Here is a 19,274-nt window from a genome sequence, read left to right as displayed (position 1 = left end):
GCATTATCAATACAAAATCCGTCCTCGATTATATGTGTGCCAAAGTGGAATACAGAGAAAGAAAACAAAGAGGAAGTGAGTGCGGAAGCAGAAGAACAAAACATCAGAATCGATCCATGACGAATGATACCATGTTAAGATAGGAAGACTAAAGAACACAATAGCAGAGAATACAAGAAATAAAGGAGAGAGAATTCAGAGATTGAGAGAAAAGAGTTGTATTTCTCATTAAGCTCAACTGAGCACAATTACAGTATTTATATCAGCTTAGCTAAAGCCTTGTTCACGTTTTCTAACCTCTCTAACTTTTCTAACTTTCTCTTATCAATACTAACAGTTTTCCTAAACTTCTTAACAAGACTAACAATATCTCAACAGCTTTACTCTTTAATCTTTTGACATGTGGCAGCACTAGGACCATTGATATCTTTACATATATGCGGTCGAAAACATTATCAATACAAAATCTGCCCTTTAACAAAGAACGGACTTCCTGCACTGAGAAATCTTGCTTTACTTTGAGAATCAGGTGCAGCTGAGTGTGAAAGTGAGTGTATTGGATTATTCACAGAAGCCAACAGTATCTCTGTGTATATAAGCTGTATGGAGGAGGAGGGGACTTTACTCTAAGACACTGCATTGTTATCTTTACCTCTCTTAGTTTGAGTATGGCCAACCATCCGTGTCCACCAAATGGTGACAAAGAAAAAAAAGAAAACATGGAGAAAAGAAAAGAGGAGCTACAAGCTACAATTGAGAAGCAGGACGATCGTGTAAACCATCTTCAAACGAGTGCCTTCAACCTTGCAAACTACTACTTCGTCTTTCAAGGAATTCTGTTGGGGGCTATCGTCACTGCCACCACAGCGCTGCGATGCTCAGATCGCTGGTTCCTTTTCAGCCTCTCTCTAATTGCAGCCATACTCAACTTGGTTTCATTGCTTGTAATTGGAGGCAATTATAAAAGAAGCGTCATGCAGAGACACCAAAGCAAGATTGAGCGCAATAAATTGGAAAGTGATCTGGCGAAGCTAGAAACTTCACCTTCAGATCATGGGCTCAAAAGTGACATATTATCGTACTGGACTTCAACGAAAATAGAAGCTTCAGGGCAGGTCGCTTCTCAGGATCTTGCAACTGTAGAAATTAAGGATGAACCGGAACAAAGGCAGATCCGCAAGGGGGTTGTGCCGGTTGATAGTCAACACAAACAGCTGCGTGATTTCTACTTTCTACTGTGCATGGCTCTCTTTGTATGCTTTTCCGTCATCGTGATTGTGGGTTGCTGGACCATCCCTTGCAAGAAAGCTCTTCAATGCATCCCCCCCATATCCAGCAATGACAACTGCATTAGGGTTTGTGAAGGTGGCAAGTGCATGAGCATGTGCACCGAATACTAGAGCCTTCAACAGTTCTAGCTTTGAGCTATGTAGCGTTATCCAAGTAGATTGATTGGTATCATAATTAATAAAGTTTACGTTGAAATCGGTGTTTTCTTCTCATATAATATAGTAAATTTACAGTATTTTCATGCTGTGGTGATTTAATCTGAAATGGTTTATATAATCTTTGACAGTTTCAGCTTAGCACAATCTAACAAGGCTATAACCATAAGAGTTGAAAAGATCTTTGTGGTCTATATTATATTATCCAATCTAGCCACCTGTCATCTTTGTAGTCTTGGATTTAACGTTAAGTCCTTTTATTTTCTTGGATTTATTTTCAAGTTGGGCTGCCACTCAACTCAATCTCAATATTATTTACGCAAATATTTACGTTTGGTGTTTGCAATTGCATGTGCTTCAGGCCATCTTTTTTGTGAGAGAAGGCAACATCCCAAGACTTTCTTCCTTAATGAACCTGCATCCTCTGCCGACTGAATTTTTACGAGAATGCACCTCATTTTAATCACAAAATTAGTCAAATTACCAAATATTTAATCTTCTAACACAAGAATACAATTTCTTTTTTAGATTGCATAATGGACCGGGCGGTTCAATTATTTGGAGCCCATTACATAAAGATTTTAGACCAGCTGGCCCATAATCTAAGACGGCTAGTCTTGTATTTCCAGACAACCAATACAAGAATTCCTCTCTTTCGTCAAACTTCCACTTCTTCTAAACTTTGTTTGTAGTATTGGGATGTATAACTGATAAGAAGGATTTTATTGTGTATCTTGTAGAATAAGGTGCAGTGAGTGTAGGTAAGTGTACTGGCTTATTAAAAAGCCAACAGCATCTCTATATCCAAGTAGATTGGTATCACAATAAAGCTTACGAAATATTTTTACTTATCACTTTAACTCAATGTGTATGTTCATTATTCTTCTTAATATTTGATACGTGTTTAGATATAACCATAATTAACTTTTGGGTATAAGCACCTCTCTCACACTTTTCCATATAATCTCTTTAAGTGATTTTAATTAAGCTATTTTCGGGAGAAACATCTCCAATGTGCCTCTTCATAAAATCACTTAAAATGATTTTTCATAAAAGTGATCATTGACTTGTGCAGAATCACTTCCAAAACAGCCATATTCTACATACTGTAACGAATAAGCAATGAGAAACGATGTACATAATATTGTATATATGAACTTTAAAAAGTTGCATTACGCACATGTTGTACATATTGTCTATATAAACTTCAAATTATTTCTTATATCCATCACAGCATATTGCATATATTATTACTCAACACAAACAGTATTAAGTAATGCACCTACATAACAAACGATCATAATACACCTACTACACACAAATTCCACTAATTTACCTATACTAATTTGTAGGTGTACTTAGATTAATTTACCTATTTCTCAACACACACACACAAAAAAAAAACTACACTTGTACATATTGTTTACCTATATGTTATACCACTACTAGAAAACTGGGCTAAAAGTACGATCTAAAGAGCAAAAAAAAGAAAGATATTCATGTCCTTTTGAAACACATTTGACACATACATGTAGTATTTGTGTGATATACGAGAAAAACACAATTGTTTTGTGTCCAATGCCAACTGAAGAAGGAAATAATTGTGCCTAAATAGTTTAGGCACAAATTTCATGTCCAATTATCATATCATCATAGAGTTATCACTTCACTAAGAAAATAGACAGCAAAAAATATACTTTTGTGCCCTTTTGCTTATAAATTATATTAATAAACAATTATACCCACAAAATATTATTTGTCTTTTATTTATCAATAAAAAACAAGAAACTTAAACGCACATTATTTTAAGCATTATGATATAGTATTGGGCACAAATATTAATTTTTTTTTTTATTTTCTTCATCTCTCCCTCGCTGTTTTTTTTTTATTCTTTTCTTTTTCCTTCTTCTTCTTCTTTTCTCGGTCTTTTCTTCTTTTTCTCTCTCAATCTCTCCCTTCTTTTTCTTCTCTTCTCCTCCTTTTTTTTTTATTCCTTATGACAAGACCCACTCCGGAATTTCCTCGGAAACCGGAGCGAATCCCATCTTATTATCGACATCTCCTCGTTGCCTGGCCCACTTACTAAGGATCGAGACTTTCTACCAAAATTTTGGCAGAATCTCCCCCGTAAATTGAACATTTCCCCAAAAATTCAACATGCTCAAAATTCACAGTTTAACATACCCAACCAACAACATGCTTTAAAGCGAACAGACAGTTTACAACAAAGGCCTCCGGCCTCAAAAATCAAACCCTAGCACGGGCGATAACAGAGTATATCTAAGGAATTCAATTACAACAAAAACAAAGTTCAAGGGAAAATGAATGAAGGAGTCCTACGAAGGCTCAAGGCTCGTAAGCACACGATCCGGCTCAGCTACAGAGCTCAGTCAACTACCGGCTGGGGGGCGCAAAACAGAAAAATGTGACTGGACAAAAAATAAAGTTCAGTTCAGTGTAAACCAACATAATATAACCCCACTGTTTAATAAACCATGCAAGAAATCCAAATGCATCCCAAACCATCATAAGCAAATAAATATTTAAATATATGTCAAAACTAAACCAATACCGGATGCCAAGTCCGGAATCCAAACAGAACACTAAACAAACTCGCCAATTAAATATTATAAGTCCCAAACCAAACTCTCGAAAGCGTACCCATTGGCACGACCGGCAAGGAAGTATCCTCACCGAAAAACAAGAATGAATGAATAGTTATATACATATGTAAATATATATAATATAAGAGAGATATATATAATATAAATAAGACCAACACCTAGTTGTACTGGGGAAACAATCCAACGGGGGGATTGTTTGACTAGTCACCATGGCATAGTCCTCTTGAAGAGTCCTCAATTCATCATGTAACTAGGGAACGAGCCGTCCAATTAGGGGACTAACTCTCAGCCAGCACGTACAGTCGATACCCTCAAAACTCGTACGTCTGTGACCAGTCCTATGCGCGCGGACTACCCAATCAAGGATCTACAGCAACATCCCATCAAGGATGCCCCGGGTTCCGACATTTCCAAGTATCTCAAGTTTCCGTATCCAAGTTCCAAATCCGGGGAGGTACATAAGGTAGTGCTCATAGCACTCCAAACTGACATTCTATACTCATCACTTTCCAAAATCTCATCTCAACAACCCAAGTACCCAGAATTCAACTATTAAATATAACATGTATTTCAATAACTATTTAATTCATATGCATAAAATTCTCATTATAAAACCATACTTATAAGTTGAAAACAAAGTCCACTCACAAGTAGTCCCACATTGCTTGACCCTGAGAGGGTGCCACCTGCTGCGTATGCGTGGTCAGAGTGCCTAATTCAGAATACGAATACGAGATTAATACAAAGTGTTTCGAACGAGAACTTGAATTACAATCCTAATTTCTCGGGTTTCTAGCGAGTGTATGAGGAACGGAACAAACTGGATGTTCCTAAGGGTTCCACAAGGTTTAAGACACGTGTCCCGTAAGTTTGGTTGGAAAAGGACGGTTAGATCGCTCACGATCGGACGGTTATCGTAAAACATAAATTTTAAGTTATTGAATCGGAACATCCGGGGCTCCGATTCATGATCCGTGAAGTCTTACACAATCCTAGGAATACCTAGAACAACATATTTTAATTGGGAAACGATCCAACGGTCAGAACCTATCGAACCCGGATAACGCACAATATGCTAAAATTCGTTCCATAGTCAAACGATGTTCGAATTGAGATCCGCAAAATCCAACGCACTTGTGACAACCAGGAGATCGCATTGGGACAATAATGCCCCTCTGCTACAGTGCCCACGAGCCGCCACTCGCGTCGACAGCGCGTGGGTGTCCAAAGCGATAAATCTTCGTCGGAAAAATTCAACATCTCGGCTCAAGATTCCTATCATAGGTACAACACCCTATTTGGAGTCACTTTTGTTCTTGGGCCTACCCCAAAAAGTGACTGGAAGTTGCCGGAATTGGAAATCCAAAACTGGCCGGAACCTAAGTTGAAAATCAATCGACTTACATTCAAAATTAACGAAATCCTATCCAACCTTCAGCTAGATCATGGAAAATAGGTAGAAATTCATACCTTACTCGTCAAATTTGGTGGAGAAATGAGAGAGAACGAGAGACCGAAAATTTGTTGAAAAACTGTCAAAACAGCTTCGTTTCGTGGCTGTTTCTGGCGACGGCAGCTGCGGCTCAAGGTGGCGGTGGATTGGAACGGAAAGAAAGAAGTGTGGTGGTTCCAACGGAACCGGTGCCGCTCAGTTTGGAGGTGTGTGGTGGTGATGGTGGAGGCGTGAAGTTGCTTCGGTGGAGAGAAGAAAAAAAAAATCGAAGGGGGCTGTTTCTGCGCAAGTGAGAGGAGAGAGAGAGAGAGAGAGAAGAAGTCAGATATTTTTAAAATCAACTTCGAAATATTTGCCATTGTCGATGTTTTGATCGTAATTTCTTCATTACAACTCCGAATCGAACTCACTACGTGTTTACGGACTCATCTCAGTACGATTTACCCAAAAATACCAGCTATTGCTCCAAACTCTTTTTGGGTAATAAAATGACCAATTTACCCCTACCTCAAGGGTAAATTGGAAAATTTAAAATTAATTAACTTAAGAAATTTAATTTAGGAATTTAATTTAGAGTCGGGGTGTTACACCTTAACCAACCCAAACCGAGCCATCTCTCAAGTAACAAAACAACACCAAGATTCAGGGCTGGTTCTAGGATTTTGGGGGCCCTATGCAAAACTTTAATTGAAGTCCTCACATAATCAAATATGAAATACTTATAATAATAATAATAATAATAATAATAATGGCGTAATGTCATAAAATATTTTTTTATAAGTAAAATTCATCATCAATTAGTAAGTAATAACAATCACAAATCAAATCATAAATTTTTTAATGTTTTCATTCGATAAATTTAAATTTTAGTATGTTCGATAAGAAAAAAAAATAGTTCGAGAGAAAGAAGAAGACATGAATATATATATATTTTTTTGGTTTTGTTTTGAGTGGAAGAAAGTAATTTTTTTTTTTTTTATAAAGGAGAAAGTGTATGGGTGTGATATGTACTATTGTTAGTTTAGTTGGATCTTTCCCCTTGTAATTTTCACGTGCTTCTTTTTTAAAATTATTTAAAATTTTGTTCTTATAATAAAAAGAGAATAAAATTACAATTATATTCACATTACTAAGACTCAAACCTTGGGCTTGTACCAACTCCACCAAATACATTTTTTTGTCAATGTGCTGCATGTTGGAGTATATATGCACTATAAACCAACTCTACCAAATACATTTTTGTGTCAATGTGCTACACGTTGGAGTATATATACAGTTGTTATAATATTAATATATATTATATAAAGTAAAAAAATTTTAGGGGCAATAAAAAATCAGGGACCGTGTGCAGTGATGCCACTTGCACCATGATAGGGCCGCCCCTGCCACGATTTCTCTAAAGTAAATTTTCTATCTAGTTTTTTGTTTATCTTCTACTTGGGTGTTGAGATGAGAATCTGGGCTTATCTTAATTAATTTATTTCTTCGATTTTGGGCATGAAATTTTTTGTTTATGGGTGAGTTCATGAATGCATTTTGATTTCAATTAGAGATCTTATGAATTGGTTTTGAGTTCAATTGGGATTTTCTGATGTTGTGCTACTGCGGTTTTGAATTTTTGTTTTAGAATCCTCAAGAAAATGATTGTTCAACTTGATGGAATGAAGCAACGAGATTTTTTATTCAGAACATTAGAAGGTACCTTCATGTTCTTCTTCTTTTTTTAGAAGCAACTTGATGTAATGCCGTCCGTATAGAAGAATTTCTCTATATATATATATATCATTGTTACCGGAAAAATAGATTTGTTTTTCAACAAATTCATCCGTTAGTTTTTTATTTAAAAAATCAGAATTACAGACTTATTCTATCCTGATTTTTTTGGAAATAGCCCCCGTATTTTCCCTACTGAATTGCAGCCCAATGGCTACGATTGGAAAGCCATGTGTAAGCAAACTTTGGCCCAGAATTGTTTGAAAAACTACATGAATTAGCTTTATTCAAGGTGCGCTTATGGAGAGGCGAATATAGTTGCATTGCAGATGAACTTGCAAAGGACACAAAGAAACTAATCCTCATATATGATTTTCTAATTGGCCTTCTTATATGTAGAACCTAAAGTTATGTATGTATAATTGAAAGGAATGAACACAGAGTTGTCGAAAATAGAAAAATGGACAACAATTATAACGCTAGTTTTCGTAGCAAATTAAAGTAAAAGAATTTCATAGCAACGCCCGGCACCCTAAATACAGTACTCAAACGCTGTCTTTAAAGACAATCAGGAAAATGAGTTACCTGAGCCGCCAACCAAATATAGGTCCTCTTTTGGTCACCTGCCCATCCAACTGGTTTTGGTGAAAATTTTGTCATAAGAGTTTATGGACAAATAAGTGGACGAGAGAAAAAGAATGAAAAGTCTTGGGTCGTGTTTGATTTGTTAGAAGCTGCCAAATCCTGCCTTGCAAGAAAAGATCCTATACGTCTTCAGAAACCAGCCCTTCTCTTCGTGGATGCTATTAGATTTGGAGGGAAACTGAGTTGATAACATAGGCATATGTGGCTCTTTCTTACTGGGTTGTCGCACCAAATCAATCATCTGACCTGGCATTTTGCTATTTTTAATTATTCGAGTTGGAACACCAAAAATCAGGAGAAGATTATTCTGCATCCGTTACAAGGAGGGAGGTTTTGGACAAAAATAAATAAGGTGTTGTTATTTTCACCCTCATGACTTCTAAGGACTTACAAAAAAAACCTAAGCTCATATGACCCACTTATTGCACCGTTTGAAAAAAAAAACAAAACAAAAAGAACTAGCCCAATGGCTCACATTTTTCTCATATTAGACTACTTCAGTGCCATGACAACATCAACAGGTTGCTTCTCAAGATCCTGAAAGCCCTTGGTCCGCTCATGTTGATAAATACAAAAAACTTCTACGTGCTATCTACTTTCGAATTTGCATTGGTCTGTTTGTAAGCTTTGCCATCATCGTGCTTGTGGGTACCAAGTGTATAAGCATCTGCACTTCACCCAATACTAGGGCTTCTTCAGTAGTGAAGTGTATGTTGGTCAACAATAAATTCTGGGTTTCACCCTCCACTTATCAATGCCACTACAGTTGGAGTTCGTGCTAGTCAATTGCAATGTTTTGTATGATTTTGTGCGTAACGATTTACCAATAAAACCAACTCTAAGGAACATACTACGTGGCAATTTAAACACATAAGTTGGAGATGCTTTAAGAACGTATGTGATTTTTTTTTTAGTGTTATTTCTTAACACATTCCTAAAATATATAACATAGTAGTGTTATTTCAAATATTTTAATACGTCAATACAAGAAAAAATATTAATAATCAAATGACACATGATGACGTCTAATGGCAGTTATTAGACACTAATAATGCCCTTAGCCACCCAAACTCCACAATTAAGGTTTTTTCATGTAGTGTATCATTAGCCCTATAAACAAAGAGGAACATTGACACTCCACTTCTTTAGTTGGGTCCGCTATATTAGAGAGATTGCCATCAAAATAGTTAATACATGTGATTGTTTTCCACCCTTCCCCTTCTTAACTACGGCAAAAAAACAAAGCGGGATAAACGGGCAGTTGAAATAATTAGCATTACTTTTGCATGCGAACTAGTGGATGAATTGGACAGCTCCCACTTGTAGAGTAGAGAATGAAGAAAGTGAAAACTTCCAGAGAACTTATATGCCGTATGTTCCCACTTGTGGAGTTGCGAACCACAGAAAATACAATCTCCATGCGCTGGCCCTTTCTTTCTTCCTTAATGGATCCCTATCCTTGGACGACTGAATTTTTACGAGAAGAATCACAAAACGAGTTAAATTAGACAACATTTAGAGATGCAAGCCACAGCGGAAGATGAAAGAAATATTCTGAAATATTCTCAAAATTAAGGAAAATATTGTCTTTATTTGGTCGAATTTCCAAATATCCAATTATTTGGTATTTGGTGTTTATTCAAAACGACCCTACCTTGTATTTGCGGTACGAAATAAAAGAAGAAAACGCAAGTCTAACAAGAAAAGAAGGGTGGATCAAAAAGATAATCAAAACAGTCATTCAGGTCAAGTTTTGCATCGTCCAAGTTTCTATCTCTACCCAAAACAACACACACTTCTCTCGCTCTATTTCATGGACCAGTTTCGCTCTTAATCCTTTGAGTGTGTTAGCTTTACTTTCCTTCTTATTTTAAGTGTTTAAATATACATAGCTTCAGTTGAGGGATACCTCAAATAAGCTTATTTAAGAGACACCCTTATAAGACCCATTCCGTATTGTATTTCACTAATCCAAACCGTCTATTTTGTATATATTCATTCAAAGATCATCTCTACAAAAAAATCACTTCAATCCGATATTGTTTGACCACTCAATTGAATTATTGAAATTTTAGTACTTTCTTGAAGCACAGTATTAATTGTTTTTGTATGACACAATTAAATGTCGAAACGGTTTTCGATTTGTCTAATTTTTTGCAAGAATAATCTATGAATGTAGACTTAAAAAAAATAAATAGTTTGGATCATTATAAACAATTTGTAAGGGACCCTAAAGGATGTCCCTCAAATAAAATTATTTGATAGATCCCTTAATAAAAAAGGACTTATATATATATATATACATATATTTTATAAAGACTGGGCAGGGTGGTGGCTATGGCAGATCTTGGGTGTGGGAGAAGATTAGATGGTGGGTTTTGTTTCTGGTCCTATATTTGAAGTCTTTTTTGTATAGATAAATACGAGAGTGGTGTTCACGGACAATCAGCAAGGGTAAAATCGGAAATTAAAAACTATGGTATTTCATTTTTATTTGGCACAGAGACAGGTTAAATTTGGGACAGAGACAGGGAGTGGAAAAACTTGTATATAACGTGATTGGTTGGATATGGTGATATACAAGTTCTTCTCGTAAGGGAGATGTATATTCAACTCCGAAAGGGACAACAGGTTTGGAGAATGCCTTTCAATATAAACCAGTGCGATTGCCTTTAAAATAAAAATCACTGAAATTCCATCTCTACCTTCAATTTGTAGTCACTCGTTTGGAACAAGAGTCTGCTTAATATCTTCAATTTGTACACAAAACTTAAGAAGAACGAAACATGGATCCAGAAGAGCAAACGGACATGCAATCCATCAAATTAGCTTCCCTTGAAGAAAAACAACACAAAAAAGTCAGATATTATGAAGCAACGACGATAAAGCTGGTCATCGCTTATATTTTCTTCCAAGCTGTTATATTCTTGTCTGTTTTTCACCAAAACCCAGCCATCATCTCCTGCCAGCATTGGTGGATTCCGTTCAGCCTCTCGTCTCTGATTACTTTCATCTTTTCCATAAGCTTCACCAGATTCGCCAGCAAGTTGGAGCATATACAACACCAGCACGACATCACTGTCATGGAGCGAGATTCGAATCACCACCGAAAAAATGCTCCAACAAAGAGATCCAACCAATACTCATGATCTGCTTCAGCAACAGCAACAGATTTTGAAGGGCGATGTTGTGGACGTTTATCAGAGAAATGGCTTCATTTACTTGGTATTTGCTGCCCTTCTTGTCTACACGGTTATCATCTTAATAGCCTGTCGATTCGTTATCTGTAAAGACTGATTCCACAAACCAGTCTTAAGAGCACCTCTAAGGGATTATGCAAAGGAGCAGGCAATAAGGCTTGCCCAGCCACGTCAGTTTTCTCCTCCTCCTACGGTAAGTGTTTTGGAATTTTGGAAACATAAACGTTTAGCTGTTTTTCTTTATGTTTACATTTTTGCCTTTATCAAGTTTATATGTTTTCCGTAGAGGTAGCCCTAAACCCTATTTCATTACCGAATTAGTATAAATCATGTCTCATAATCATCATATCTGAGTGTAGTACTGGTTAAAATAAATGAGACCCCGATTGTATTTGAGTTCGAATAAATGAAAAGTTTTTATGTTTATTTGTAAAAAGTTTCATAAACAATTGGAGTTCTTTGATATTTGCAGTGGCGCTGATTTCTAGTTGTAATTAAATGGTAGAGCTTGCAAGGAAGACTTCATTGTGAAAATTAACAATTGAGAACTTGTGAATAAAAAAGACAACAGCATCTAGAGAAAGTAGCAGACAGCATATGTTGCCCCAAAATCTAACCTGAGCAACAATCTCAGCAGACAGCATAGTCAGTATAGCAATGCTCTACGCTCCAACAAAAGCTTAATTCAAATGCGAAATTCAAGTCTTGTTTTGTGGACGATTTAATTTCCCGGTGACTGTCATTTGAACCCTTCGTATCTAATTAACATGATCTCAACATTGTTCGTTAAAGTAAAAGACACGAGCTTTTGAGAATTTGGATAATGTTCTTTATTTCGTATTAAAGTGGTGAGTGTGAATTCCACAGTGACAAATCAAATGATTTTGCATTGCCAGTTGGTTTTATGATGAAATCTCATATTGTAATATGATATCAGAGCAAGATATTCACGCACCCCACATGCTTAGACGAAGCAAATGATGCAATTAGCCAAAATCCAACAAATTTGAGAGAGGAATGAGGGATGGAGGAGGGAGCCCATATTTTAAGTGAAAGACAATTATGGCACGTTAAGGACGCCTCAATGGCAAAAGAATTCTCCGTAAAATAGAGTAAGGCTGTCAGCGTTACGGTTGATCCATCCACTTGCGTGATTCACGTGAAAAGGGCAATTTTGTAGAATTTTCTCATATGATAATGTGCCGTTGAAATTTCAATTTCTTTTTTGTCAATAAGTATACACTACAAAAACAAAACAAAAAAGTGTCAACGGTCATCATTATTTGATGACATTTGTTGAGTTGACTAAAGACTTTAATCACTATTATTTAGTGACATTTGTTGGGATGGAGCTTTTTGGTTGGGTTGTGCTGTTTGGGTCTGGCTGCTTCGTAATTTTGAGAATTATGGGTTCTCATTTCCCGTTTAGACCAGTCAGTCTCAAAGAAAAAGTCGGCTTTCAATTTCTAGTATAAAGCCGATCCCACTATAAAGCCCAGCCTTTGAACCGGGCGGTTCAATTATATAGGGCCCACTACATGACAATTTTGGACCAGTCGGCCCATAACATTAGAATTTGAGGGTGAATGCATCACCCTTTACTAGGTTTGGGGTCAGCGCGTGAGGTTTTAAAAAAAATAATTTTTTACTAGTTTTGGGCTCTTTAAAAAGTCAATTGCGTGTGTTTTTTACCTAAAGTATTCAAGTTCTAATAATAGATGCAGTTGTAGTCAAATTTTATTCAAACTTTGTAAGAAATAAAGTATCATGGTGACTGATAAGATGGCCTTTTCATATTTTATTGGAGAAATAGTATTTCAAGCCGTCCAAATCCACTTTGATTCAAGACTCGTTTTGAATGGAGTTCCACGTGGATAGACAACTTCGAGAAGGATTGTTTTTCTTTGTTTAGACATATGATATAAGATTATCAGTTATGCAGTTGATATTAACAATTTAATTATGCAATATGTCGGTTGGCATTGCTCATGCAAGCTACACCCTCTCATCCTTCTCCAGATAGGATAGAATTACAATTGAACTCGGGTTGCATATTTGTCATTTTTTTTGTCACTGGTAAACAGAGCATTCGCAATACGAGGTTGCTCTGTGTTATCTTGACGCGCATAGATATGAAAAGGAAGCTCATTTTCTCTAGTGGAAAAGATGATCCCAAAGAGGAAGAGTGTCTCAAACTTTTCTGACCCATTATCAATTGCGAATTATCATTAGAGACAAAGTAGGGGCCCCTCCACTAGACGACCTTGAGCTTGAAATGATTGAATTACAGACTAGAGATCTTCAATTATTTTCATGGTTTCATCACTGAATTGTTTTAAGCCACATGTGCTCAAGCTATTGTGTGTGGATGATCTGTAAAGCAAAAGCAGGTTTGTAGCGTAATCCCTTTGAACGGTGTAAACTTTGCCAAAGAGATGTTCTCACTCTTCAAATGGAGAAGCACTGAGACCCACTTTCCTTAGTTATGTTTTTTCCTCTGTTTTTTGGGTTGATTCGGTCCACAACATCATCAATGCAAAATCCTTAATGCCCTTTTTTTTGTGTCAAAGGTAGGAAGGGGAAGGGGTTACTCACACGCACTCGTGCCTAGGGGTTGCTATCTCGTTGGCTTTTGTTGTGTATCTTGTGTAATAACGTGTAGAGCTGAGTGCGAGGGTTGGTGAGAGCGTATTGGCTGATTCAAAAGGCCAACAGAAGTATCTCTGTGTATATAAGTTGTATGGAGTTGGAGGGGAATTTAATTACTCTAAGCCTCCTTGCATTCTTATCTTTAGCTCTCTTATAGATTGAGTATGGCTAACCATCAATACCCACCAAATGGTGACAAAGAAAAGAGAGAAAACATGGAGAAAAGAAAACAGGAGTTGCTAACTACCATTGAGAAGCAGGATGATAAAGTACATCAACTTCAAACGAGCGCCTTCAACCTTGCAAACTATTACTTCGTCTTTCAAGGTATTATTTTGGGGGCTATCCTCACTGCCACCTCAGCCCTCAGATGCTCAGATCGCTGGTTCCTTTTCAGCCTCTCTCTGATAGCAGCTATACTCAACTTGGTTTCATTGCTTGTAATTGGAAGCAATTATAAAAGAAGCGTGATGCAGAGACACCAAACCAAGAGTGAGCTCATTGAATTGGAAAGTGATCTGAGCAAGCTAGAAACTTCACCTTCAGATCAAGGGCTCAAAACTAAAATATTAAGCTACTGGGATACGACACATATTCAACATCCACAGGTTGCTTCTCATCATTCTACGACCCTAGATATTAAGGATGAATCGGAAGTAAGGCATAAAAGGAGGGTCATTCCTGTTGTTACAAATCATCTACGTGAGTTCTACTTTGTACTTTGCATGGGTATATTTATAATCTTTGCCGTCATCGTGATTGTGGGTTGCTGGACTATTCCTTGCAAGAAAACTCTTCAATGCACACCCCATATATCGAACGCCAACAGTGATAAATGTATTAGGGTTTGTGAAGGTGCCAAGTGTATGAGCATCTGCGCCCAGTTCTAAGGCTTAAAGTTCAACAGTTCTATATAGCTTTGAGCTACGGTTATCCAAGTAGATTGGAGCCACAATAAAGTTTACCATATTTTGTTGCTCATCATTTCATCTATAATAGTTTATTACATGCTTTTGTGCACGTACAGATTTCACAAATAAGAATGTTATTACATGATCGGAGCTCAAATAAAATATAAGATTCGGATGAATTTAGGTCTTCAGCACATAAAATTAAAAAAGTTGGCCTTTTCTGCTTGCAACTCTTTTTGTTTTTTTTCTTTCCTTACTTCAATATCATCATATTTATTTTTCTATACCCTATCTTTTTTGTTATTTACATCATCTATGCTAACAAGCCAAGTCAACTAATTAAGCTCACCCCACTAAGGAATAGGTACATTTATCGATGAGATTAACAATTGGAAAATACTTCCCTTATAAGTAGGAATATTCTTGCCAATGATAATATATACATGTGTGTATAAATTTTTCTTTTTGTATTTTTGCATTGTGTTTTTTATGAATTATCCTTAACAATTTACCTAAATTTGGAGTTTTTATGTGGACCAAAAGAAGAGACAATCTGCCTGTGCTGGGACCTGGGAACATTGTCAAGTTGGTCCTTCACTTCACGGGGAACTGTGCGTAATTTTGAGTGGGGCTAACTGTACGTAATGGTCCTGCATCCTCTAGATCTGCCGACTGAATTATTACAAGAATCCACCTGATTTTTAATCATATATATATATATATATATATATATATATATATAATCAGAAGGGACATTTTAGAAAAGACCAAATGAAAGAGAAATATTTTTAAAGGAAGTTAAAATGGACAAAAATGTCCTTATTATTTTTGGATTTCTTAAAGAATCCTTTACATTTGCATGTCTTTGGTTTGAAAGTTGATGAGTTTTTTTTGTCTTTTTTGGAAAAATTTTAGTTTTTTCCAAAAGTGAAAATTTTTTTGTGGCTGAAACCTAAATTTACTTAATCAAAAATATAGATAGAGTTCCAAAAATAAATAGAGCCACAGGTGCAACAACTGCAAATGGAAGAAAGAAGAGGTGGACGTTGAGCTGGTAAAATAGCATAGCAAAAAGAAAAAAAATACTCCACAAAATTGTGAAAAATATTATGTTTACTTGATAAATCCATTTATTTGGTATTGGTGTTTGTTGTTCAAAACGACCCTTAGAGCATCTATATTGGTAGTGTGTAAAGGTGAATGTATGCTAAATTTACACCTATTGTTGTCGAAAAATTGATGCAATGGGAGGATGTAAATGCTTGTATATTTACTTTAGCCACCAGATGTATATAAAAAGATTCTGATTTACATCCATTTTTACACCCACTTTACGGACCTTGCACGCAAGAAATAAGGAGAGAGATGAGAGAGAAGAGCAGCTGAAAAAGGTTGAGCTACTCTTCCTCTACGCGCAACTAAAAGAACACTCTCCAAACAAAGTAACATGGCGATCAACGGTTGAAGATGAGATCAAATCCTATCATGTTGGGTCTTGATTTGTGTGCAAATCAGAAAAATAATGGATCTTGGATTGTGTGCAAAAACGTGATAAGATACCAATGGTTCAGATTAAATGTACTGTACGATCCAACGGTTCTAGTTCTATGAAACCATATCTTCTTTGAATTGAAATTTTTTTAGGTTCATTTTTTTGGAAAAATAAAATAAGCCTAACTCACAAAATTAATTTTAAAAAGTTACGGAAAAAAAAAATTAACACAAGAAAATTAAATATACATACTTGGATTTGCATCTTCTCCATTTAAGCAAAAATCACATTTACATCCCCCGGAGGTGTAAAGGAGATATAAAAGTGGCTTTACACCTCCAAATTTACACACAACCATTGTAGATGCTCTTACCTTGAATGTACGACACAACTTCATAAGAATAAAAAATTTAATAAAATCCAAAAAACATAATTAATAGAGCTCTTAGTTTAGATTAATTTAAACTATAGCTTATAAAAAATAAAAATTAGAGAAGAAAAAGGAAGAGAAAGAAAACATTGAACCGGGCCGCTAGTCTTGTACACGGCCTAACCAGCCCACATGGCAATTGGGTCTTTTATTTTATATAAAAACAAAGGAATTGAATTATAATTTTGAGCTTGAGCCGAAGTCATGAGACGTGAAAGTGGCCACTGATTGCACGAGATGCCCTGCCTATCCTCATTTTTCTTTCAAGGAAAACATCCCTAGTTTTTTCGTTGAAATTGCAAGCATGCCGGTTTTATCTCATTCGAAGCATAGTTGTTTATCTGATGCTTCAAGCTTGACGTTGGACATCCACTCACAAATGCATGCCAAAAAAAGGATAAAAGTAACACGCATATGCACTGAAACACATATATAGCTAGACATTCAAAAGAAAAGAAAAAGCTGAGTAGGTGTACTGAATTGCTTTTCATGTTCTATCTTGCAGAGCCACCACTTATCATTGGAAAGTCAAGGGACCTAGTGTGGATTTGAGTGATGTATGACATTGGGCTACTTCCCCATTATCAATCGTGATTGGAACCTTTCAACATCATAAATGCTGGGGTTTTGGCCTTGTTTTGCCACTTAGCATGTGCTGGGTTTATTGTTTCTTTTAACGCGATGCACCTTTCTTTTGCATTTCTTGACATCGTTCGACTCTTAATCCAAATTCTCGTCACATAAAAATGCAAGAGTTTTCTCTCTTTAACTTAGACTACAACTCCAGTAATGCCAAGACAAACAATTAGCTCAGCTTTTTTGCCAGAAGGAAATTCCATTAAAAAAGCAAAAATACTCGATGACAGTAATTAAGTTCAAAACAATCAAATCTAGGGATATTACTTTTCTGAATATATTCCAAAGAAAGTATAAGCTCAAAACAATCAGACTAGATTTTAAGTGAAGATCAAAAGACGAAACATCCACCCTCAATTCCGAAGGATAGAGAACCTACACTTCGAGGAGCCCCTCCCATCCCCCAATATTATTAATATTTTAAACGAAAACAAGACGTAAACCAAAAGTTTCTGGTAAAGAATTGGAACAATCAGATCAAACTCAACCTCAAAGTTCCGGAAAGAAACAGGTTGGTTCTGAGTGTCCTACAAGCACAGACAATAACCGAAACAACGGCATAGAAGGATCTTCCTTGTTGATCCTTGTGCAGATTGTAAACGTAAATTCTACTTTGTAATTTGCATGGGTCTGTTTGTAACCTTTGCCATCATCGTGATTGTGGGTTGCTGGACCATTCTTTGCAGGGAAGCTGATAAATGTAAGCACCCAGTATCCAATATTGATAACTGCATTAGGTTTTGTGAAGGTGCCAAGTGCATAAGCATCTGCACTGACTACTAGGGTTTCAACAATGGTTTCAGCTCATGGGAATAATTATCCAAATAGTTTGGGAAAAAAAAAGTTTATGTACGTAGAACGTCTTAGCTACCCTAGCTAGATTCTATCCCTTATAAACGTTTGGGACAAAAACATAAGCATCTGCACTGACTACTAGGGTTTCAACAATGGTTTCAGCTCCTAAAATACATTATAAACGTCGTTATTAACGTTTGAGTAAGAGCTCTTCATCGTCAAGGTTCTGATAAAGGAAAAATTATACAATGATATTGTACTACCACATGGCATTTACCAGGTAGTAGTACATACGAATGAAATGCTGACAACTTGACAGCTGCAACTAAAAGAAGAAAGGAGCTAATCCGTTTGATACTGGCGTTAAAGTCACCCTTGAAACCTTCTTGGAAAATTGAATGGTAAATACTGCACCAAATAGCACCTTTCCTCCTCACTGCCCAAATTTTTGCAATTTTTTTCTTTCAACTCTTTGGTTCTCCTTGAGAAGCAAATGTGTTGTTATTTTATTGGTCCGTACTACCACTTGGTACAGTATTATTGTACAATTTCTCTCAGGGGTGGGCCTTGGTGGTACGCTTGAAGTAATTGCGAAATATCATTTCAGACAAAATAGAGGGGTCCTCCACTACACACGCTCGAAATAATTGAATTACAGAGTAGAAATATTATGAGTTGGTGATCTGTAACGCAAAAGAAGGTTCAAGTGTAAATCCCTTTCCACAATGTAAATTTTGCCAAAGATATGTTCACACTTAGGAACAGAGATGCAGTAAGTTTGCGCGCGAGCAACTTTCCTCCGCTATCTTTTTCCTCTGTTTTTTGGGTTGATCCGGCGTGGTCGACAACATTATCAATGCAAAATCCGTCCTTCAACAACGAACAGACGTCCTGCACCTCAAAATCTTGACTTTTTTATTATTATTATTTATTTATCAAAGGTAGAAATGGGAAAGGAATTACTCACACACATGGTGCCTAGGGTATCGTTTCCACTATGGTATTACCCAATTGGAGCTGAGTGTGAGAGTGAGTGTATTGGCTTATTCAAAAAGCCAACAGAACTATCTCTGTGTATATAAGTTGCATGGACGAGGAGGGGACTTTACTCTAAGACTCTCTGTCTTCTTATCTCTCTAGCTCTCTTACTTTGAGCGTGCTGCAGATTAATGGACACCAATCCATGTCCGCCAAATGGTGACAAAGAAAAGAGAGAAAACATGGAGAAAAGAAAACAGGAGTTGCTAACTACCATTGAGAAGCAGGATGATAAAGTACATC

The 19,274-nt window shown here is 36.5% G+C and overlaps 2 protein-coding genes across 2 annotated transcripts; both read left to right on the top strand.

Moving 5' to 3' along the window:
* Positions 1-489: 489 nt before the first annotated feature.
* LOC117625625 lies at positions 490-1,476 on the top strand. Its single transcript, XM_034357158.1, has one exon. The coding sequence runs from the start codon at positions 669-671 to the stop codon at positions 1,398-1,400; it is 732 nt and encodes a 243-aa protein (XP_034213049.1). The 5' UTR covers positions 490-668; the 3' UTR covers positions 1,401-1,476.
* A 12,170-nt stretch (positions 1,477-13,646) lies between these two features.
* Positions 13,647-14,749, top strand: LOC117625617. The gene has a single exon (XM_034357151.1). It carries the CDS (start codon positions 13,894-13,896, stop codon positions 14,617-14,619), a length of 726 nt encoding a protein of 241 aa, XP_034213042.1. The 5' UTR covers positions 13,647-13,893; the 3' UTR covers positions 14,620-14,749.
* The last annotated feature ends 4,525 nt before the right edge of the window (positions 14,750-19,274 follow it).

The sequence above is a fragment of the Prunus dulcis genome, chromosome 1 (assembly GCF_902201215.1).
Source record: "Prunus dulcis chromosome 1, ALMONDv2, whole genome shotgun sequence".
Lineage (NCBI taxonomy): Eukaryota > Viridiplantae > Streptophyta > Magnoliopsida > Rosales > Rosaceae > Prunus > Prunus dulcis.
The sequence above is the reverse complement of the archived record's forward strand: the minus strand, read 5'-3'. Positions and strand labels throughout refer to the sequence as shown.